Here is a 25,841-nt window from a genome sequence, read left to right on the forward strand (position 1 = left end):
GACATCGCCTTGGCCAGATGACGTACTGGGAACACTAACATCAGGACTGGTGACAGAACCTGGTTGCTCATTCAGATCATATGTGGACTGCTTTGAATCCATTCTGAGCGCAAACCACTGGGGAGTGCTAAAAATTATTTAGTAGATACTGCTGACAGTTATGACTTTTGACAGCCAGAAATATTAATGCACAATTAGGGAGGACACCCCAAAAGCACTGAGGAGTGCTAAAAATTATTTAGTAGATACTGCTGACAGATATGACTTTTGACAGCCAGAAATATTATTGCACAATTAAGGAGGACACCCCAAAAGCACTGAGGAGTGCTAAAAATTATTTAGTAGATACTGCTGACAGATATGACTTTTGACAGCCAGAAATATTAATGCACAATTAGGGAGGACACCCCAAAAGCACTGAGGAGTGCTAAAAATTATTTAGTAGATACTGCTGACAGATATGACTTTTGACAGCCAGAAATATTAATGCACAATTAGGGAGGACACCCCAAAAGCACTGAGGAGTGCTAAAAATTATTTAGTAGATACTGCTGACAGATATGACTTTTGACAGCCAGAAATATTAATTCACAATTAGGGAGGACACCCCAAAAGCACTGAGGTGTGCTAAAAATTATTTAGTAGATACTGCTGACAGAAATGACTTTTGACAGCCAGAAATATTAATGCACAATTAGGGAGGACACCCCAAAAGCACTGAGGAGTGCTAAAAATTATTTGGTAGATACTGCTGACAGATATGACTTTTGACAGCCAGAAATATTAATGCACAATTAGGGAGGACACCCCAAAAGCACTGAGGAGTGCTAAAAATTATTTAGTAGATACTGCTGACAGATATGACTTTTGACAGCCAGAAATATTAATGCACAATTAGGGAGGACACCCCAAAAGCACTGAGGAGTGCTAAAAATTATTTAGTAGATACTGCTGACAGATATGACTTTTGACAGCCAGAAATATTAATGCACAATTAGGGAGGACACCCCAAAAGCACTGAGGAGTGTTAAAAATTATTTAGTAGATACTGCTGACAGATATGACTTTTGACAGCCAGAAATATTAATGCACAATTAGGGAGGACACCCCAAAAGCACTGAGGAGTGCTAAAAATTAATTAGTAGATACTGCTGACAGATATGACTTTTGACAGCCAGAAATATTAATGCACAATTAGGGAGGACACCCCAAAAGCACTGAGGAGTGCTAAAAATTATTTAGTAGATACTGCTGACAGATATGACTTTTGACAGCCAGAAATATTAATGCACAATTAGGGAGGACACCCCAAAAGCACTGAGGTGTGCTAAAAATTATTTAGTAGATACTGCTGACAGAAATAACTTTTGACAGCCAGAAACATTAATGCACAATTAGGGAGGACACCCCAAAAGCACTGAGGAGTGCTAAAAATTATTTGGTAGATACTGCTGACAGATACGACTTTTGACAGCCAGAAATATTAATGCACAATTAGGGAGGACACCCCAAAAGCACTGAGGAGTGCTAAAAATTATTTAGTAGATACTGCTGACAGATATGACTTTTGACAGCCAGAAATATTAATGCACAATTAGGGAGGACACCCCAAAAGCACTGAGGAGTGCTAAAAATTATTTAGTAGATACTGCTGACAGATATGACTTTTGACAGCCAGAAATATTAATGCACAATTAGGGAGGACACCCCAAAAGCACTGAGGAGTGCTAAAAATTATTTAGTAGATACTGCTGACAGATATGACTTTTGACAGCCAGAAATATTAATGCACAATTAGGGAGGACACCCCAAAAGCACTGAGGAGTGCTAAAAATTATTTAGTAGATACTGCTGACAGATATGACTTTTGACAGCCAGAAATATTAATGCACAATTAGGAAGGACACCCCAAAAGCACTGAGGAGTGCTAAAAATTATTTAGTAAATACTGCTGACAGATATGACTTTTGACAGCCAGAAATATTAATGCACAATTAGGGAGGACACCCCAAAAGCACTGAGGAGTGCTAAAAATTATTTAGTAGATACTGCTGACAGATATGACTTTTGACAGCCAGAAATATTAATGCACAATTAGGAAGGACACCCCAAAAGCACTGAGGAGTGCTAAAAATTATTTAGTAGATACTGCTGACAGATATGACTTTTGACAGCCAGAAATATTTATGCACAATTATGGGGGACACCCCAAAAGCGCTGGGGAGTGCCAAATATGAAGAAAAAATAATAAACCTCTATCCTCCTCTCTGCACTAGCGATTTTGGTTAGAGCAATTGCAAGAACAATATTGTATTCTCTGTCCCTGCTCTAATTAGCCTATGACTACACCCTGCTCTCTCCCTCTGTCAAATGGCGATGGATTGCTGTGGAGACGTGTATTTATAAAGTTGAAGTATCGCGAGAACCGAGCCCCGAGATCCGACGACGTCACAATGACTTTCGGCCTCGATTTGGATTCGGAATGGGCGGGAGAGTACCGAGCTGCTCAGCTCGGTACTCGGATACCCAAAGTTCGGGTGGGTTCGCTTCTCGGAGAACCGGACCCGCCCATCTCTAATAGTTACTAAAATGATCAGATTCTACCTATCATTTATTTAGTACATTCTAGAAAATGACAGCTAGAATCTGATTGGTTGATATAGGCAACATCTCCACTTTTTCAAACCCGCAGTTTAGTAAATATACCCCATAAAGTCTCTAATTGGAAAAACAATGTAACTACTGCTTTTAGCTATGTACAGTAAGCTCTGGCGGACACATCCCTAGAACATATTACAAGGATACTCCACAACCAAAAGAAGCTTCTCTGAACACTCTGTTGCAAGTGCTGTGTTTTACTTTGATTTTTATAAGATGAGAAAAGCTCTTCTCCATGTGGAAACTCTGATAGCTGCATAGCACAACCAATCTGTAACTGCATGATAGGGAAATGACCCACTAAACAGAAGAGCTGAAGATCTCACAAAGGATCCCAAGGGCATCAGTGACCATAGAGACTACCCTGTTATATTTAATGTTATAGAATGCCATGTCTGTAATATTCTGTTCTAGATAAACAATATTAGCCCTTTCTGTAGGTTTGGGTCATTTCACGCTACACAGTGTACATACTGTATATCTCAATATCTTCCAATAGTCTAGATATATGTAGAACAGTCATGATTTCCAGCGCCAATATGGTTGTGCATAGTTGCCAACTGTCCCTAATTTCAAAGGACAGTATGAAGTTTTAAAGATTTATCCTGAGAAATGTCGCTATGTTTCAATACTGTCCAGCTGCGCACGAAAACTCATATTTTTCAGCACGTTGGATTATTACCATCTTCTCTTTATGTGTTAATATTTATTGAGCAGAAGTACTCAAAGGCAAAACAATGACATCATAATCAAATTCAGCAAACATGTCATAATAGGAATTGTAGTGCTTTAAGGTCCATCAAGGCAGTGCATTTAAGCCCAAGTTAGACAATCCTATCTCATCGGCACTGTGCCCCTGGACACTACTTAGAAGTGCTGGTAGCTATGGGCGTGTAATAGCATTGTATAAAAGCATCTAATTTCTCAGCAAGAAAGAAGCAGTATCTGCTTTGTCAGGATCGGGGTCAGTGGAGTAACTACCACTGAAGTAGCATGTGCAGCTGCTATGGGCCTATTGGGGATGAGGGCATGGCCATACTGGTCCACCTGCTTCGGAGGCCCCTGTTGTGTACCTTGGAGCATGCGCAGAGGGCAGCATATGTGCAGTGTAGGCTCCTTTGGGCTTTCACTTCCAGAAATTAAATTCAAAACGGTGCTTGTCTGCATAACCCCCCTAAATGTTGTTATGGGGCCCAGTGAGCGTGGGCTACACCCATTATCAGCGACTTTTGTAATTCTGAGCACTAGTGAGATAAGTCATCTACTAACAGTGTTTTTGTAGAATTTTTCACTAACTCGCCTTTTTACCACATACTGCTAGATGGCAGCTTGGAATAGAAAAATAGAAAAATCTATCCCTGTGTCTAGTTTAAGGAATTTTATACGAGAATGGCTTAGCACGACTGCTTAAGTTGTGCCTGCTTTTTAGTGAACATGTCACAAGCAAATTATGATTTGTAATGTTCTGTTTAGCATCCAGGCTGATCATACATGTCATAGACAAATGTAAACAAGATTAATGAAGTTTGCCAACAAGGTTTACACAAAGCGCTGTACTTCTAAGCCTCAGTATGAATTATTTATCTCTAGCACCATAGCAATCCTGCAGCACTTCTGTTTGTATTTGCTTTATACTCACCAATGACATTAACAAATCACTGCTAATATAAGTCCTTAGAAACGTCTACTAGTAAACTTCTCAAGCAAACAAGTTTGGCCACGTGAGCAGTTTATGCCAAGCTGAGTCTTCCTGTGCGCTGCTTATAATTCTGACACAATACTGTTGTCAAGGGCTGCCAGGTGGTTTTTACAAACTCTGAACTTTGTTTTGCAGCATAAAACAAATCTAAATGAGAAATAAAAAGCAAGCTCATCTATAAATGTCCAAAATTAATTTTGTATTACATTATCTACTACTCCATTTTCCACTATACATTAATTTTAAATGTTCTTAAAAATATGATGCTGTGCTGTTTTTCTTTCTTAAGCATATTGGGGCTGATTCATAGCAGGACATACGCCAGTTTGTATAGCCTATCTTGCGTGATATTACTCTGCGCATGTCCAGGCCTAGGCACCTGTGCAGACTTGCGGCCCTTCCGCCTGTCTAGGTCTAGAAAGGCGAGATGGGGCAGGGAAGGGGCGTTCTAGCGTTGGCCTGAGAATATTCTCACCAAGCAGGTTCCAGTAGCAGAACATGAATCATCTTATCAGGCCTCCATATTAGAGCTATCTATAGAAATCCCTCACATGACTATTTATAAATTTACCTAAAGCAAACCCATGTTTAATATTATAACACTTGATGGGATAAGCAGATATATGCTCAGAGCACATACATTTCTCTCCAATGAGAGCACTGTGCTGCCTCAAGTAGGCAAACAAAATATTAACCACTTGACATTAGAAAAAGATCTGTACAAATACAATATTTTGGCCTGTGATGGGGAGGGGCAGACTTAAAGAAGAAATGGAGTTTCTCCGCTAAGCAATCTCCCCCTCCGCTCCAGATGGAAGTCCTGTGAGTGTTCCTCTCCCGGCTGTCAGGCGCTGACTCTGCATCCCTTATAGATACCGGAGACAGATGCCTCTCTTCTCTCAATCGGACACTCTTCTGGGATCTGGCGAATGCGCAACACCTCGCATCCCGTTCTAGGCAACGAGATGCTGTCATTCTCAGCCTGTCGACGGTCAGCTGTGTTCTGACTGCTGAGACTAAAGGCTGCAATCAAGAGGCACTTCCTTCTATTTATACCTCCCTCTGGTGCCATTAGGGTGCTAGAGTATTGGTTCACCCTTCTCCAGCATTCCTGTTTGTTCTATTGCTACTTGGTTCTTGATTCGGCTTGTTATTGACCTTCCCTGTGGATTCTGTTTGTTACTGCTCTGCTTGTTCTGGTTTTGACCCCTGACTACTCTCCTGGTTACCTCCGTTGTACTGTGCTGCCTTTTGTTCTGATCCGGACTGTTCGACTGTTCTTCTCTCATCACCTCACTGGTGACTGTCTGGAAGAACCGTGAACTGCACACCTCACGCAGCCAAGTCCATAACCTCCTTGTGGGGGTCCCTGGTGAACACCGGGGTAGCATTAGACTCCGCGCGTCCCTGTTTAGTTGCGCTAATACCAGTCAGTGATAATTCCAGTGTTAACTACATGACACCGGCACTCTCTCCTTTTCCATACAATCACTGCTTGAATAAAAGAATAACTTACATCTTCTGAGCCTCGAAAGATCTGGACTGATGGAGTTCCCAAGTTACCTTGACACGTGCCAGAGCATCTTTTGAACCTATTAACCCAATGTCTAATGACGTCTGCATCAGAAACAAATCCCACTGATAGTCTATGTCAGGTCCTCAATTTTGAAAGTGTTTAAATGTTAGAGCATCTGCAAGCATGACTTAACACAAGCTTAGATATCTCCAGGCATTAATAACTAAATAATGCAAAGGTGCAAATGTTCTGTAAATGATAGAAAAGCAATCAGACACCATATAGTCCTTCACCGTGTTCTCACAAACACTGGCAAAGTTTTCCAGGAAGCAGGAACTCCACCACCACTAGCAAAACTTCAAAGCATATAAGACCAGAAAGGGATAAAAATATGTAAATCTATAATATTTATTCAGACATAGACATTATAAGACTAACATAGAGGACAACTGTATAAAACCCCTATTGTGGTGGACACCGCCGGCGAATCCTGTGACGATTGCCTGAAAGCCTGGAAACCAGAAGCCAGAAGGGTAATCTGTGGTCTACTTGAATTCCAAGACTGGCAAACACATTTGAACAGTCTTGCAGGTGGACTGTACATTGTTTACATTGTCTAATCTGTGAAGGTGCAAAAGTGCAGTGCACATGCTGTATTGTGCCATCATACACCTACTTCTGCATAAAATTACCCATTTATCTGTTATATGCATGGATGTGCAGGCCAAGAGGGAAAAAGTACACTTTCCATTTGCACATTTATGAAAAGCACATTTCTTGGTGCACAAATAAATGTAAGAAACCATTCAGACACACAAAAGTAACTCTCATGATTAATTTAAGACAAAAAGTTAAACCGATCAGTATGTAAATGTATGGTTGGGTACTTAGGGCTCTATTTACTAATTCTGCTCAGTGAACTGCAATAGGCAACATTATCTATTGCATCATAACACTGCCATCCATAATGTAGTATCGCAGGTATTTAATAAACCTTGCAATGCGATGCGAAATTCCCCCTCCTTTGCGATAGAGGATGGGACTTCACATTGCTCCTTACACTGATGCTATGGTCTCCCACGGTGCATCTTCTTTCTTCTGAGATTCTGTTGATCACACGCCCTTTTCACACTTAGGTGTGTTTACAGATGTGTGTCTTTTCCGTATATATAAACTTTTACCTCCTTCTTGCGCAGTGCCTCCACCTTAGTCAAGGTTCAGTAGGGTCTTCGTGGGGTAGAGTTAGACTAAGGAAGCCTCTGCCCCCCACCAGAGACACACACATAAAGGAGCAATACACAGAACTGGACTTTAGAAGCCACATTAGCACATCATTGGTGAAGATGTGGTCTACTAAAGATTTTGTTAGTTTTACTATTTAAAATATATTTCTTTCTATCAAACAATATTTTAAAGGTAGGGGTAGGATAAGAGTAACACTTTAAACATTAACAAACACTGAACACAATTAGCACATTTACCACCAGCCGAACTACGTTGTATTAAGAGGTATCTCTGACCCACTTAATCTCACTAGAGCAGGTCCATCAAAACCCCTTTCGCACATAGCACTGTAATTTTATTGCATGCAATCTGTTCTCAATTAACTAGCTATTGTCGTACAATGGCATTTGCGCAATAAACATATAAATTCATTTTTTTAATTCCAGTGAAGACTAGTACAGATGCAGATTCCCACTCTTTGTCTACGGGGCTGATATGCATGAATATAGCAGAATGCAGAATATGATAACAAAGTCACTTGTATCTTTTAACTTGACTTAACACATATGATTTCAAGTAAGAGCATTTCTGTTTATCCTTCCTCAGCAAGACAGGTAATCTCTCTTTTTAACACATTGCAAAAGATGCTCCTTTTCTTGTTTAGACTTAAATCCAATATGGAGACATCCATATTACTAGAGATGGTCACTGACCCCCGTGTTTTGGTTTTGGATTCGGTTTTGGATCTGGATTACCGTCGTGTTTTGGTTTTGGTTTTGGTTTTGCAAAACCGCCATTGCGTGTTTTGGTTTTGGTTTTGGTTTTGTTTGGTTTTGTTTTGCAATTTGTTATAAAAATTACATTTATTGGTGCTAAAATAACATAATTTAGGTATTATTTTGTAGCTACATTATTATTAACCTCAGTAACACTAATTTCCAGTCATTTTTTATTCAATTTTGAACACCTCCTATGTCACAATATGATTTTCATACACTTGAAAAGAAAAATTGCTGCAGTTCTTGCCAGTGATAACAAAAAGGCCATTGTCATGCCTGGGCATAAGACCAAAAATCCACCTCTTAAGTGTGGAATTATTTTTACACGAATCCTGGCAAGAGTTGTCTATCCATTTGTAACATTTTGAAAGCCACACTCAGTAGAGGTAGGGACCTTAACCATCTGGGATCCTCATCCATGTTTCGTCATTTTTCAGCGAGTTATTGGCAAACTGTTGGGAAAATCAGAAACTTTGGTTAAAAAAAAATTAACAACAAGCATTCCAGCATAATCTACCTCCCTTCTCTCATCTACATCCCAGCACCTGCAATCTTCCCCCCCAACAATTGGCAAGTAAACAATCCTCTGCAAGAGGAAGCAAGAATGAAACCTGTCACCCAGTCGCAAAGCGGATCACAGACGCCCTGGGTACTATGCTAGCGTTAGATCTGTGTCCAATGTCCACTATTAATACAGTTGGTTTAAGACATTTAATTGAGGTGTTATGTCCCTGTTAGCAAATGTCATCACTATACCATTTTACTAGAAAAGCTTATTCTCTCCTGTACCGGAAAGTTCCTAAAAATGTCATTATTGGGTGACAAAATGGTATTCTACCCACTGTACACTTAACCACAGATATGTGTACAAGCGGAACTGGGCAAACAAAAGATTATATGACTGTGAAAGCCCACTGGGTTGGTCTTTCGCCTTCCCCAGCATGGACAGCAGCAGCATGTACCCAGGTGCATCACATTTTTGAGAAGTAGGCTACTCTGTGTATCAGCAGCTTCACTAAGAGGCATACAGCTGACAAACTGTTCCAAAAACTAAGGGATGTCATTGAAAGATGGCTAATCCTGCTTGGAGTCTCCTGAGGATATGTCATTTCTGATTACGACCCCAATATTGGTCCAGCATTACAGCGGGGCTGAATTCCATCACATTTCCTGTTTTGCACACACTATCAACTTGGTGTTACAGAACTTTTGAAAAATGACATGCAGGAGATGCTGTTTGTGTCCATAAACATTTAGGGTCAATTTGTGGTTTCTGCAACAGCATGTAGGAGAATACAGCAGCTGCAAGAAGACTAGCATTTGAGGGGAATATACTTTAGTCCAGCGAAGTAGTTACCTGTGAAGAAAGTGCAGACACAGTTAGCTTGAGTCAAGTGATTGCCTTAATAATAGATTTTGAAAAGGTGCTACATAAAATTATAGTGTGCAATAAAACAAAGTAAATGTGCTAACTATATTTTAATTGTAGATGAAATACTTAATTTTCTTTGCAAGGATCCCAGACTTATCAACATCTTGTTGGGACGTCTTCTCCTTCAGTTTCTCTGGCAACTGCTTGTAATAAAAGAAATTGCTTTCCCAAGACACCCAGTGGTGATGCAGATGAGTCCGCTAAACATTTTGATATTTGCTGTGCTGTAAAAGAATTGCCCAAAAACCGTGACAGCTCTGCCCTAAAATCAACTAGTCATTCCCTTTGGAAGGCCATTATCAGCAATTACATCATACTACACAGACTTCTATGATATTGGGATATTGGGATGAATTAGTATTGTTGGAGGAAGATTATCACTAAACCCTGCCACCTCTCCAGTTTCGCAATGAGCTATGGTACAATAAAATGTAACTGCAGATTTAGACCAAGACTGTCAGCCCTATTATTTCTATTTCAGCAATTACAATTAGCAATGGAGCAATGGAGCTCTTCTCTTTGGGTGTTACCTATATAACGCAGCACAATTTGCCTGCAAATTCTACAGACAAGCCTGCTTGTCTTCCTCTCCATCAATGACTCTTAGCAATTGAGCACTCGTCTTTGGGTGTATATTACACCCAAACATTATTAGTGAAAATTATGAAAAATACAGTTTAATCCCTGATAGGCCCTCCACCATCCTTTGCATGTTAATAGTAGGATTGGTTGGAATTATGGTCAAGGTCACACATTTTTTTGACAAATCCTTCAAACCAGCCCAGATGTCAAACTGTTGTGGTCTGCCCCCTGCGTCATCCCTGCTTGTGTTTGGAAAGTGCATATTGGTGCCAGAACCTCACATGCCAGAACTGCTCCCACTGGTGCCACACTGCTGCAGGACTTACACAATCAACCGCATCCTCATCGTCGGATACCCAAATCTCCCCCACATCCTCTTCTAAAGACAAAGTGTCATCCTCACTTGGTGTATCACCGGCTACACTCGGGCTGTTCAGGCACACATCAGCAGAACTGCTGAAAGGGCCCTTCTTTATGGGTAGACTAACAGAATGGTCACGATTAGACATCCCACTGTTGGATGGACTCTCCACAGGGATTGTTGTCATTTGTGAATCAGAGCAAATATTCTCCTGTAATGCCTCACTGTTATCTTGCAGCTCGGCTTTGACGCGTAACAGTAGTTGTGCACCAATTGTAGGCTGGGTAACTTTTTGGGATCTGCCACTAATAGCCAAAGGTGAAGGCCTCATTCTCTCTTTGCCACTGCGTGTGTAGAATGGCATGCTTGCAATTTTTTTTTTATCGTCACTTAACTTTTGCTCAGTTACACTTCTTTTTCGCTTCAATACAGTAAAATTTTTTTGGGTTTTTGTTTTTTGCACTAATTTGAAAACACTCTGTTGTTTGACATCGCCTTGGCCAGATGACGTACTGGGAACACTAACATCAGGACTGGTGACAGAACCTGGTTGCTCATTTAGATCATATGTGGACTGCTTTGAATCCATTCTGAGCGCAAACCACTGGGGAGTGCTAAAAATTATTTAGTAGATTCTGCTGACAGTTATGACTTTTGACAGCCAGAAATATTAATGCACAATTAGGGAGGACACCCCAAAAACACTGAGGAGTGCTAAAAATTATTGAGTAGATACTGCTGACAGATATGACTTTTGACAGCCAGAAATATTAATGCACAATTAGGGAGGACACCCCAAAAACACTGAGGTGTGCTACAAATTATTTAGTAGATACTGCTGACAGATATGACTTTTGACAGCCAGAAATATTAATGCACAATTAGGGAGGACACCCCAAAAACACTGAGGAGTGCTAAAAATTATTGAGTAGATACTGCTGACAGATATGACTTTTGACAGCCAGAAATATTAATGCACAATTAGGGAGGACACCCCAAAAACACTGAGGAGTGCTAAAAATTATTGAGTAGATACTGCTGACAGATATGACTTTTGACAGCCAGAAATATTAATGCACAATTAGGGAGGACACCCCAAAAACACTGAGGAGTGCTAAAAATTATTGAGTAGATACTGCTGACAGTTATGACTTTTGACAGCCAGAAATATTAATGCACAATTAGGGAGGACACCCCAAAAACACTGAGGAGTGCTAAAAATTATTGAGTAGATACTGCTGACAGATATGACTTTTGACAGCCAGAAATATTAATGCACAATTAGGGAGGACACCCCAAAAACACTGAGGAGTGCTAAAAATTATTGAGTAGATACTGCTGACAGATATGACTTTTGACAGCCAGAAATATTAATGCACAATTAGGGAGGACACCCCAAAAACACTGAGGAGTGCTAAAAATTATTGAGTAGATACTGCTGACAGATATGACTTTTGACAGCCAGAAATATTAATGCACAATTATGGGGGACACCCCAAAAGCGCTGGGGAGTGCCAAATATGAAGAAAAAATAATAAACCTCTATCCTCCTCTCTGCACTAGCGATTTTGGTTAGAGCAATTGCAAGAACAATATGGTATTCTCTGTCCCTGCTCTAATTAGCCTATGACTACACCCTGCTCTCTCCCTCTGTCAAATGGCGATGGATTGCTGTGGAGGCGTGTATTTATAAAGTTGAAGTATCGCGAGAACCGAGTCCCGAGATCCGACGACGTCACAATGACGTTCGGCCTCGATTTGGATTCGGAATGGGCGGGAGAGTACCGAGCTGCTCAGCTCGGTACTCGGATACCCAAAGTTCGGGTGGGTTCGGTTCTCGGAGAACCGGACCCGCCCATCTCTACATATTACACACATGTAACACACACTGCTCCCTCTTTTCGGCTCTGATGAAACAATTCTCAGCTGATTTTACAATCATTGGTGCCACAACTCACACTTTAAATGCTTTTCACTCAGTAAAGGATTGTTTCCCACAGTTTTCTTTGCACACTTCTTTCCTGATTTTATCTTAGTCCCAATATCCTGTAACACATGCGGGGAACGTACAGACGGACAAAAAGTTCCTACCTTGTCCGATTGGTCCACCTACCATTTGTATGGACCCCTCAGCACGGCTGACTCACCTATCGGGGATCTCTCTCCTCTATTTAAGGAACTTACTGAGGCCATTTGCTTGCCAGAGTATGTCTTGCTCCAGCATTTGTTCCTGTGATATTGCTTATTGGATTCTGACCCCGGCTTGACTTCTCCTTTGGTTCCTGATTTTGGCTTAGAGTGATTATTGGTACTGACCTGGCTTCCTGACCATTCTCCTGCTTCTAATTCGGCTATTTCCTTATATATGGTTCTGACCCGGCTTGCTGACTATTCTTCCATCCTGCATCCTTGTGGGCCATCACCGCTGCCTCAATTGTTACCTCGCCAGCTGACTGATACTGAGAGCCGTGACCTACACGTCCATTGCAGCAAAGTCCATACCTCCTTGCGGGGGTCCCTGGTGCAAACCAGGAACGTGTTAGACTCCGCGCCTCAGTACTCAGTAGCGCCAACTGCTGGAAGGTATCACCAACTCCACCTTGTGAATCTGACAGATAGGGTAGCATCAGTTAGTAATATGATTAACCTCTAAATGTTTCACTGGAGATAAGGGACCTAGCCCAAACCCTGAAAAACAGCCGCATACCATTATCTCTCCTCCACCAAACTTCACAGTTGACATAATGCAGTCAGGCAGGTAACGTTCTCCTGGCATCCGCCAAACCCAGAGTCACCCATCTTACTGCCCAACAGAAAAGCGTGATTTGTCACTCCACATAACAGGTTTCCACTGCATGGCTAGGTGCTTGATTTTATACACCTCTGGCAACGGGTCTGATTGAAACACCTCAATTCAATGATTAACAGGTGTGGCCAAATACTTTTGTCCATATAATGTACTTATGAATGCAAATGTTTAATATTTATTGCATGTTAAAAAAGTAAATACTTTACAGATTAGACCCAACAGTACCTCAAATAGAGCCCAATGTCCATCACATACAGTACAACTCCATACTCAAAAGTATAATTCTATAACACTACAACATAGCCTCATAATGCTTTCATGTTACCATACTGCCCAATGCAACATTATATAACACCATAAAGCACCATAATGCTAAAATAAATCCTAAGTCGCTTTTTGGTTCTCACTCTCAGGCAGAGATGACTTTATTGTTTCAACCGAATAGGAAATTTGTGCAAATTTGTTAAATACATACAAACATTTTTAATTTGTGAATCAGGCCTGTCACCAAATAATCAAATATTATATCTTATTGTAAATCTGACAGCAAAGTGGACATTTTAGAGATACCCTTTTAATGTATTAGACAAATACCAAAATAAAGGGGGTTTCAAGTAAGAGTTATATATGGCACTGTACGTGTGACTGAAAATTGTTAGTGCTTACAATGACTCTTTGTAGCTGAAATAATGCAGTATGGCTTTGTCATTGACGTGGTCCGAATGATCAGAATACGGGTTATACCAAACGACCACAAGAATGACCTGCCAATATAAATGCAGCATTTTAACTCAAATAAGTATTGCAGTAGCTGTGGTTCAACTTATTTTAATATACTTTATTCTATGTTTGAGGTTTATAAAAATTGATAATAGATAAAGTAAAATGCACAATCTAAACAAAGGCAATTTTTAAATGTCTAATTCCAATTTCAAGAAAATGCAGGGTGGTTGTGTGAATTCTCTTTTCTGTCATTGCGAACTATACTGCTAACTTGAATTCCCTGAGAAAATCATGTAGGCACTCTCCACACCCTGCTATTTTCTGGTGGCAACTAGCTTAAATATATGTGTGCAGAGATTTGCCATTTCTGTTGCTGTGTTAAGTGATTTATTGGAAGTCCCAGGAATGTCTTATCAGCTGAGATTGAGAGGTGCACACATAATACCCACCTATTTCCTATGAGCACAGCCTCTATTGTCCTGTCATACTCAACGTGAATGATTATTCCAGGTTGACCTTGACTGTTAAATGCAATTTTGAAAATCCTATGAAGTTTATTGTTGTTCTGTTCACATCACACACATTGCCAGAGCAGGTTCTTTTCTGTATGTTCTATTTATCTGTTTATTTCATTACAGGAGAACAAAGCCGCTACACAGTTACTGCTGTTCTAGCACGTATAAAGTGATCACTCATACAGTAAACAAAACACCATAAAATATGTATTGAGCTGTGATTTTGCTAACTGCAGTGAAGGCCATAAATAGATGGACAGCAATGTAGTTAAAAGAATAGGAATTGAAATTAATTCTTCCCACAAACAAAGTAGCTAGACTTAAAATTTTAATACATATGCAAAAGATATGCAAACAATATTACTATATAAAATATAAATGTGTTTCGTATACAATAATGAATACACCAAGCCAATGTCTTTTATGTAAATAAGTCAAGTAGGCATTTTTCTAAGACACTGCAAAAAGAAGAAAATGCTTTTTTTCACTGCGGCTGAATAAAAGTGGTCTATCGTTTGCAGATAACAACACTTGCAGTTAATCTTTACAAAATAGAACCATGAGCTTAAAACAAAATTATAATGAGAATTATGTACCCCGACTATAAAATACATACAATATTACAAGTCACCATAATCATATAAAAACACCATACTTGACAACTGTCCTGAAATGTCCGAGAGACTCCAGAAATCCTTTGTGTGTCTCCCGCATCCTGCCCATTAGGAACCAAAGTGATGCGATTTGCGTCATTGTGGCCCACCCACCATGACAAAAAAGATGATTTCTTCACAGCAGCATGGCCAAAATAATGCGATTTGCCCCACCCTGCCCCCTTTCACCCTCCCACCACACTCCCTCCCTTGATCTCACAGATGCCAACACCACAGAGTTGACAAGTATGAAAAAGTATCAGCCTGCAGAAAGTTCTTAGTGATTTCTTGTATTTTACAATAGTTAGTACATTATACTTTACTTTTAGACTGCAGGCTGAGTGCTCTTACACATGGAATTCTGAGGTGATTTTTAATATTCGTTATATTTTATAGTAGTATTCTTTATAATGTACGAGCTTGAGTTTGAAGTTAGACAAGCGTCTTGTTTGGAGTCATCATCATATAATGTTTAATTTGCCTTCACTGACATGGATACATTCCATTACAGAACACTGCACAATGAGCCATGTGACATAAGTGGTGTCAATAGGGATATACATATTGCATGCATACTGAAAATAAAAATGTAATATTGGGATCAATCAGTGGTGGCTATTGTTATGTCCAGTGTATGCAAATTCTGAGGCTTTCAGTTGCATTTATATGTGATGTGTGTCCTGTTTAACAAACAAAAAATATAGAGTTTTCAAAGACCATTACACCAACAGGGACTGTAATGACATTGTATTCAAATACATATACTTTAATATGGAGTTGGTCCCCCTTTTGCAGCGATAACAGCTTCCACTCTTCTTGGAAGGCTTCCACAAGATGTTTGAGTGTTTCTGTGAGAATTTGTGCCCATTCATTCTGAAGAGCATTTATGAGGTCAGGCACTGATGTTGGACGAGAAGGCCTGGCTCGCTATCTCCGTTCCAGTTCATCTCAAAGTTGTTCAATGGGGTTGAGGTCAGGGCTTTGTGCGGGTCAGTCAAGTTCTTCCACACCGAACTCATCAAACTATGTCTTTGTAGTCCTTGCTTTGTGCATCGGGGCACAGTCATGCTGGAACAGAAAAGGGCCTTCCCCAAACTATTGCCACAAAGTTAGAAGCATAACATTGTCCAAAATGACTTGGTATGCTGAAACATTAAGATTGCCCTTCACTGGAGATAAGGGGCCTAGCTCAGACCCTGAAAAACAGTCCCATACCATTATCCTTCCTCCACCAAACTTCACAGTTTGCATAATGCAGTAAGTCCGGTAATGTTCTCCCGGCATCCGCCAAACCCAGACTCACCCATCTGACTGCCAAACAAAGAAGCGTGATTCATCACTCCACAGATACGTTTCCACTGCTCCACAGTCCAGTGTCGGTGTGCTTTACACCACTCCATCCGATGCTTGGCATTAGTCTTGGTGATATGAGGCTTGCATGCAGCTGCAAAGCCATGAAAACCCATTCCATTAAACTACCACTGCACTGTTTTTGTTCTTGCATAAATGCCAGTGGAAGTTTGGAACTCTTCAGCTATGGAATCAGCAGGGCATTGGCACTTTTAAGCACCATGCACCTTCATCATCATCAACATCACCTTAGCAGTCTCTGACTCGGCTCTGTGATTTTATGTGGTCTTCCGCTGAGTTGCTGTTCTTCCTAAACGCTTCCACTTTCTAAAAATATCAGTTACAGTTGACCGTGGAATATTCAGCATGATGAAATTTCAAGAAACGTCTTATTGTAAAGATGGCATCCTATCACAGTTCCACGCTTGAAGTCACTGAGCTCTTCAGAACGACCCATTTTGTTTCACAAATATCTGCAAATCAAGACTGCTTGGCTATGTGCTTGATTTTAAACACCTGTGGAAATGGGTCTCAATTCAGTAATTAAGAGGTGTGGCCAAATACTTTTGCCCATATGGTGTAGTTCTAATATAGACATTTAATGTAATTTGTTTTCCATATGCATGCTATTTACACGATTTAAACGTGCTGGCAAATATGTATATGTAGCTGAGATATAAATGTGCTGTTATTGGCTATTGGTTAAACGCAACATCTTGTTTCAACCAAATAATGTCCCGATCACAGCTCTTAATGAGTGTGTGTGTGTGTGTGTGTGTGTGTGTGTGTGTGTGTGTGTGTGTGTGTGTGAAATCTGAAGTCCTAGGAGTAATAGTAATTATTGGGTTTCTACCTTTGGTTCCTATCAGGATCTGATGTTGGACACCTGATACAATAACCTATCCTCCCACATAATTCTTACTCTATCAGTCGCTATGGTCTAACCTTATTTCACATTAATAACAAGTGACACATTCTGAGTAGTTTGCCCTCTTTCAGCTCTTAGACCTAAGATACATTAGTGTTTTTTAGCCCAACTGAATATATCACATATTGTCAGATACCAGTGATTGAAAGTGAAAAAAGCACTTAGCATACGAATCATCCAAACCACATAAAGTCATGCCTACTTTTTATGCCTATGCAAGCTATCATACAAATAACATATACATTATTTCCATGTTTAACTGATGATAAAAAGACATGAAAGGAAACAAGAAGAAAAAAATAAACAAATATGCAAACTTGCATACCTTTATTATAAGATCACCTAATGTGAACAACAGAATGAAATAATACAATATATATAAGTACTCTACAATACTGCAAATGTAACAGTGAGATACCAAGTACTTGATTACGCCACAGTGCAATTAAATCTTCTGTAATCCGGATTAAGGAAAGCAGCTACAAATCTTATTATAGGTCTGGCAACAAGAAAGGGCAGCCATATGTGTATGTCTCATTGTACAGATTAAGCTGCACGAACAGCATCTGATAACAGATATGTCTAACCAAAATGTCAGCAGGTTCTTTCCAGCAGTCAAAGCTTTTTAAATTGTATAATAATGATGGTAATTTTCTCCAGCGTTCAATTTGGTTGGTTACAATGTAATTTCCGCTGTGAACATTAATTGTGTTTTGAAATTGACTGTATATGCTTGTTGCAGGACACACTTAATAGTGACATGGTCCTATTTAATGACAGCAGCATCTTCTATCTTCTCTCTAAACTCAACTTGTAGTTTCTAACAATGAATAGCTGCTATGTTTTCTTTTTCTTATGTTACACTACAGCCCTAGAAGAACCTTGTCAACATCACTAACAACCCAGCAACCCTTACCTTCCTGAAGGACCACTATCTAGAATAAAGTCATTTACAAAGCCTATTGCTATAATTCATATAAATCTGCTGGGAGACAAGTAATAGACTGGACATTCCAGACCAAAGCAAGCTGCATTTTATTGGTTAGCTGTGGACTAATTCATTCACTTTCGGCATCTGATTGGTTAGCTATGACTCAGGTCCATTCAATTTCAATATCTTTTTGATTAGCTGTTGCTCAAGTACATTAACCTGCCTGATATTCCCCACTGTCAAATACAGCAATTACCTCTAAAGAGGACAGGCTAAAGGGCCACGGCCTATGAAAAGTTTAAATGGAAAAAATTCTCCCCCTCAGCTTTGGCTGATCTGAGAGATGATCTGGTAAGTCGGGTAATTATTATGCTTTATGCAATGGCGGCGTTCACCCCCCAGAAAATATCAAATTAATTACTTTATTATGATATGTTTTACTACATCTTTATATTATCTAAAAATATTATTTTTATTTTATAAAATGTACTACAAAAATGACAGTGAGAGTAGAATAGAAAATGAAGGACTTTAACACCAGAATAAATTTATTTTAATTATGAATTCCAACATGTGATCCAGTCAATTCAGAATACTATTTATGTCAGTGCAAATAGTAGAAATATAAATTTACAGTACACATTTCTTGTGTCGAGAAAAAATGACACAGAGCATAATCTATGAATGGCGGCTGTAAGCCTGGTTTCCCTAATTTGACTCCAGTGATTAGCTTTAAAACCGTATTAGGCAAATTGATACTGATGTCCTGAGTGTCAGGTCTGCTCATAGCTTTTGGGTATCAGAGCTGTTTACACCATACCTGGATGTCTCGGAATTTTCGAATGCAATTTAAAATCTAAATCCAGTATTTCTGACAAGATAAATGGCAGGTGAGTGTTGACAATTTTGTATTAGAGAGCGATTTATTTGAAATGTAATTCAGAAATATTTGTTGTGTGATTGCTTTCTTTATTTGTAACAAATATTTAAGAATATTTTTTTGCAAGTGTTACAATTGAAATACATTGTGAGGCATAGCATGTGTTTTGATTACTCAGAATGATGGTTAGATTAAAAATATATTTTTAATGAATGAGTGTTGTAACAGGTTTCTATATTTATACATCAGCATAGAAAATATATAATTGATTTGATGGTTCTGTATATTTTGCACATAGTGAGGGTCATTTTACTAACTTGGATACAAATTCAGTGCTGTAACCCAGAGTTTAGCAATTAGCTTTAAACAGTTTAGTGCAAGGTAGACTAATGAAAACAAGCGTTTCATTGCTTGCTATGGGTTACTACACTGTTTAAGTTTCCACCTATGTGAGTTGATAACACACAAGTTAACCCGTGCATGATACTCATGCATTCTAGTCAAATCAAGCTACTTAAGGTGTTAAAAAGGTTCTTGTCATGCATTTGGGCCATAGCCCAGTCCTCAACCACCAACAACTCCACACTGTCACCCCCGGCAACCACCAACCACTCCCAACTGTCACTTCTCCTTCAAGAAATATATATATATATTTTTTTAAGTTTTATAAACACTTTTAACAATTAACAAATGAAATTAACAAATTAAAAACATCTTAGTATACCAAATTTCAGCCCTTTCTGAATTTTTTTCCCCACACACACTAAGAATTTAGTAGGTCAGTGTATAACTCCACCCAGCAGGTGGCGCTGCAGCTTGATTTTATTTTTTACACACACACACACACATACACACACACGCACACACGCACACACACACACACACACACACACACACACACACACACACACACACACACACAGACAGACAGACAGACTAACACACGCCACTAGACATTTATATTATAGATGATGGGCCTGATTCATTAAGGAAAGGAAAACAAGAAAAAGAGTAAGTTTTCTCCTGGACAGACCATGTTACAATGCAAGGGGTGCGTATCAATTTATTATTTTGTACATAAGTTAAATACTGGCTGTTTTTTTCATGTAGCTCACAAATACTTGATAGCTTTATTTTTACACTGAAATTTAAAGTTGATCTAGGACATGCCCTACCCAAAGTATAAATCTGTCCTCACATTTTAAATTTAGCTCCCCTCCAAAACAACTTGGTTTTGCTCAGGTACAAAGTTACTCATTTTTTCCTTTTTTTCCCTTAATGAATTAGGCCCAATGTGTTTGCGCAGGGCCATTGATAAGGTGCCTGGCAATTGTGATGCTTTACAATATGGCATAGGTAATTCACTTAAGATGGATGCATATTAAAAGCTAAATGTCAAGCAATGACGTAGAATGCACCAACTAGTAAACACAGAGCATATTAACTAAGTTGATACAATGTATAACTGCACATGAGTACACACCTTAATAAGGGCACCAAGGTGATGAAGGAATTACCAATTTCGTAATCCTGGCCTTGAATAATCTATCAATTATTACTTTGTGAGGAACGGTGGGGTTATGTCACAATACACAGGTATCAAAACTTCTCGGTATCCCTGGTTACCATTGTGTCTAGATTCAGTGCATGTAGGGTGTTCTATGTGTGTACCATGGCAGGGCCATCTTTTCCATTGGGCACGATGGGCAGGTGCCCGGGGGCCCCACGGGCAAGGGGGCCCCATATGCAGGGCTCTTAATTAGAATAAATAATCCTGCAAAAAAAAAAACCTGCAAAAAAAAACCTTCAAGGGTCACCGAGCAAGTACATCTATCTATCTCTATCTCTATATATCTGTATCTCTATACATCTATATCTATATCTATATCTATATATATATAGATATAGATATATATATATATATGTATGGGCCCCGGTGCACTGCTTTGCCCGGGGGCCCATAATGGTGTTAAGATGCCCCTGTACCATGGCATGAGCAATGGAAAAGAAACAGTTACGTGGTTAGTTACTACCTCTGCATTTCCTGTAATAGCCAGGAGTACATAAATATGTAAGGTGTTATATTTATAAAAGGGCCACACACTTATGTGTACAGATCATCAGGGACACTCAGTAAAACAGACAGTTTCCTGTTATTTGTCATTCTCTGTGCTCAATCTTCTAGTATTTTCCTATTGTGTGTAAAGAGAGCATTATACAATGTGCATCCTACTTTGTGCAAAGCTACACATGATGCAGGATTTTCCATTACACTCCATACTATGGCACTGAAAACTTTACCATTCCGTTAGTTAACAGGAAATCAGTAAATGAACTGCTATATTGATCACTAACCAAAGTAATTAATTATGTCTTGAAATGTTGCTTGTCAATTAACCTGGAAGATGGGATTAAAGAAACCCTGCTTTACAGTCACTGACTAGGATATAATACAAAGTATATTCATTAGGGTGTCTTGGTTCTAGTTTAGGAGATCATTGACAACGAGCCATGAAATGATGTCATCGAATGTCATCTGTGTTCTGCATATATATTTATATTTGTCTTCAGACAGCCATGAATTTTTAACCGGTATCATTCCCAGAAGATTGCGCTTGACTTCGTAAAGTCACAATGTTGAGTTCGATCTATTTAAACATGCTTACATTGTAATTAAAAGCCAGCTATAAACTGTTGGTAATTGCTGGTATGTATTTCAATTAAATCAGCTTCTAGTGCTGAATGCATAGTAGAAAGGAAATGCGTGTTTAATATGCATGAAATGTTTACTGGCTGAGTCCTCTTGAAGTATATTGTGAAAGTAAGATTGCATCAGTGTTATCAAGAACAATTACAGTGTGTTTTAATAATGGAAGATGCTACAGAACTCTGAGAAAAGCAACCTAAGCAGCCAACATTTTGCATTGTCTGTTCAACAATTAACCACATACACTAGTAAAAGCAATGTGGTGCTGTACAGATGTTTGAGAACTACAACTTTAGTAGTCTGTCAAAGCATAGATTAAAAAGAAGATCATTGTTAAAATGCTACGATGTCATAGGATGTTTACTGACATTTGTAATATCTAAAAGTTACCATACACCGACAGAAGTTAAAGAAAATCAAGCATCCCCCTCAGCCCCACTTACTAATACTGGTAATGCTGATATACCCTGCCAGACTACAGCAATATTGGGCAACAGGCCTAATATCATAGCGTCCGTGACACAAAAATGAACGTGATTGCTGATCAAATTCAATGGGATCATTATCAGTATGGAGGTAAACCGGGTCAGGAAATTACTGCAAATCACTGTCATCGGCCTGTGTGTGTGGTCAATGTTTGACTACTCTAACAGGCCCCAGTCATGCTTGAAGTAATCCAACCACTCGGCCAACAAGGCAGAAGATCTGGATCTCGACCAATTTAGCTACGACATGTGTGGCCAAATCGGACATTGGTCCTGTTATTCAGTGCTCATAGCGAGTTGCAGGGAAGGCCCGTGTTTGTCCAACTTTATATAGATGTTGACATTAGTTATACAATTTCAGCTTTTGCTGATTGGAAGCTGCCATAATAATGTCTCAAAAACAGTTATTTTAAAGATGTGGAATGGACTTTGCTCTTGGATTATTTGCTCTTGTTCCAATACTGAGAACAGTACAATATAATGCCACTGCAATGTTGGAACAGTGCTGAGTGGCTGGTGTATACATTTCCTTACAGCAACATATTAGGTCACCTAAAATCCAGCAGCTTCTGTGAAACACTTAATAGGAACATTGTGACTTTATACAAGTACCCCAGTAGCCTGAATTTTTTTAATGCAAAAACATTAGTAATTTATCAGATCTAATTGACCGTACATTTTATATTGGTTCCATAGAAGGGAAATAGACTATATGTTTTCATAACATTTGTTTTTTTTTTTTTAGGTTACTGTCAAAAATGAGTGAAACTACATCTACCAACATTTCGGTGGCTCAAGACAATTCCATAGAGAGCATACAAGCTTCTTCTACTAGACCTTCACGAAGGACAGGTCCTGGTTTCACCAAAAGAATATGTTTCTACAAAAGTGGAGACCCACGGTTTAATGGAATAAAAATGGTTGTAACCAACCGATCTTTCAAGACATTCGATGCATTGCTAGACAACCTCTCCAAAAAAGTACCTCTGCCTTTTGGAGTTAGGAATATAACAACTCCACGAGGCATACATCCCATAACCTCTCTAGAGGAACTCGAAGATGGTAAATCCTACATTTGTTCCCACCAAAGAAAGGTAAAGCCAATAAACCTTGAAAGAGCGAGTAGGAAACCATTAATGTGGCAGAGCAGCAGACCAATCAGCGCACGTCGTCGAACTACGCAGCTTACTCGACAAAACGAGGTTGCACCTTTCCAAAGAAAAAACACTGTTGTACTTGGAAGCTCAAAGAACTTTGTCATATACAAAAATGGAGAAAAAGAGTTTAAACATAATCTAGTACTGAATAAGAAGTCTATACAAAGCTTTGAAGCATTTCTGGACCAAATCTCAGAGGCCTTCCAGTTTCCGGTTTTCAAACTATACAGCACTGATGGAAGGAGGGTAAGACTACACATATTATGGGGTATAGAAATAAATGTTAATACAAATATATTATTTTATAGAAGTTACATACATTGAAAATTGATTGAAATCAGTAAGCATAATAATATCAACATATTAAAATAGAGTAAATTTAAAACCATACTAAATTAAAATGTTTATTAGGTTAAAAAAAAATTCATAGTTAAAATGTTTCAGTCCATATTCTAAACAGTGGCATTAAAAGACTGGTAATTGAATTATTTTAAAAATCATTTCCATGTAAACAATAATTTACAAAGTCATTTTGAGGCTAAAAAGTAATTTATAATGTTAGTTTAACCTTAGTTTTAATTAATATTTCTAAATTATTTAAGTAAACATGTGCTACAGTTGTTGTGCATTTATGAGACATTATTATTAAAATGGTGTGATTTTTTATTCTAATTAAAACCACACTGACATTTGGTAATCTGTATTCAATTTGGAGTTTCAGTTGCTAAACTCTTTAGTTTTTTGGGGGTTTTGGACTTCTCCTTTTTCATAGAAGGATCATCAGTCTCACTTTAGTTTTTTAAACTGAGTGGTAATGGCTAGTGAGCAATCCAGTGTTGGTTTTGGAGTGGAATCATGGATTTTTTCTAATGTAATGTTATATCATCGTATTTTATTATTATTATTATCACATACACTTTTAATCAATTAGAGTGCTTGTTTTTTGTTTTCCTTTTAATGCTTTTATTTTTAAATTAAATGTCACATATTCTTTTTCTGCTCTGGGCCCCTTTGTTTCAAACTTCAGCCCTGGCAACATTGGTTTATCAGGGAGCTAAATTGTATATAATAACCTCAATATACTTTATCAAAAATAAAAAAATCCAAGGCAAAGAGATTCTTCAATATTTTGCAACTCAAACAAATAGAAATGTTAGCGTAAATAAATATATATTGCAGTGAGAAATTCCTACATATCCTGTCAACAAGTTATTTATTTTATACTATTGCACATGTTACATTTCCTAACAAACACTTGAAGACATGGAGGGCCTGATTCTTTAAGGAAAGTAAACCAAAAAATTCTTAAAATAAGTTTTCTACTGGACAATGGATGTTACAATGCAAGGGGTGCAAATTAGTTTATAATTTTACACATAAGTTAATTACTGGCTGTTTCTTCATGTAGCACACAAATACTTGATAGCTTTATTTGTACACTGAATTTTAAAGATGATCTAGGACATGCCCTACCCCAACTATAAATCTGCCATCACATTTTAAATTTACATCCCCCCTCCAATGCAAAATGGTTATGCCAAGGTGCAAAGTTACTCATTTTTTTTACTTTCCTTAATAAATCCGGCCCGGTGAGTTGGCTACAGTATTCAATTGTGCCTTATGGCCAGTATAAAATATAATTATAACCCCTTTGCAAGTCCGATCTGTCCACAAGGGAGATATCTGTCGCTTCTGTGGCTGTTAACTCAATGCTTTGGCATTTTTATTTTTATTGTACCCACAGCCACTCCTAGATGCATTGGGTTTGTTTATTTTAGGGGGAAAAGCTTCTTAGAGGTGACCTAATTAGCATGTACAAAATGTCAGACCTACATTCCTGCCATTATATCAAAATGTGACTCATAACACAATACCAAACTATGCCCCATCATCATACCAGCTTGTGCCCCATCTTTATCACAGCCTGTGCCCCCTTCCCCACCCGATGTCTCCCATAGTTTTCTGGGATCTTGAGTCTAGGGGAGGTGGGAGCAAATGGACTCTGTGATTTTAATGAGAGCATAACTGGGTCTGTCTCATCCTGGTAATGAATTGCCATGGATGGGGTCCAGAAGGATTTTTACCCCTGTTTGACTAAATTGCCACTTTCCTCGGTGGGGGTTTGTTTTGACTTGGGTCTTTTTTCAACATCGCTAACTATGTAATTAAGTAACTATATCTCTGGATGTACATATTAGAGATGGTGGACTGGATGGTAGAATATAACATGAGCATATGGTATTGTATACTGCACATGGATGTCATGTGTAATAATTAACTATGTTTTTCTTGTCTGTAGTTATGGATCAGTGGAGGAGAAGGTTCTGTGTTCTCCATATTGTATATACTTTGAACTACAGTTTCAATAATTATTAGGACAGAGTTAGTTAATGTTTTTTTATATGTGGAGTCCATGAATTTTAATTTTGAAGGGCAAGTGTGCCTTCTGGTT

The 25,841-nt window shown here is 38.8% G+C and overlaps 1 protein-coding gene across 1 annotated transcript in view; it reads left to right on the forward strand.

Moving 5' to 3' along the window:
- Positions 1 to 25,841, forward strand: part of RP1 (RP1 axonemal microtubule associated) — a 195,451-nt gene that overhangs the window by 15,240 nt on the left and 154,370 nt on the right. Inside the window, exon 2 of the mRNA XM_075214421.1 lies at positions 22,978 to 23,635. Within this exon, the coding sequence (XP_075070522.1) occupies positions 22,978 to 23,635 (658 nt within the window). The remainder of the gene's footprint in view (positions 1 to 22,977; positions 23,636 to 25,841) is intronic.

Source organism: Mixophyes fleayi, chromosome 5 (assembly GCF_038048845.1).
Source record: "Mixophyes fleayi isolate aMixFle1 chromosome 5, aMixFle1.hap1, whole genome shotgun sequence".
Lineage (NCBI taxonomy): Eukaryota > Metazoa > Chordata > Amphibia > Anura > Limnodynastidae > Mixophyes > Mixophyes fleayi.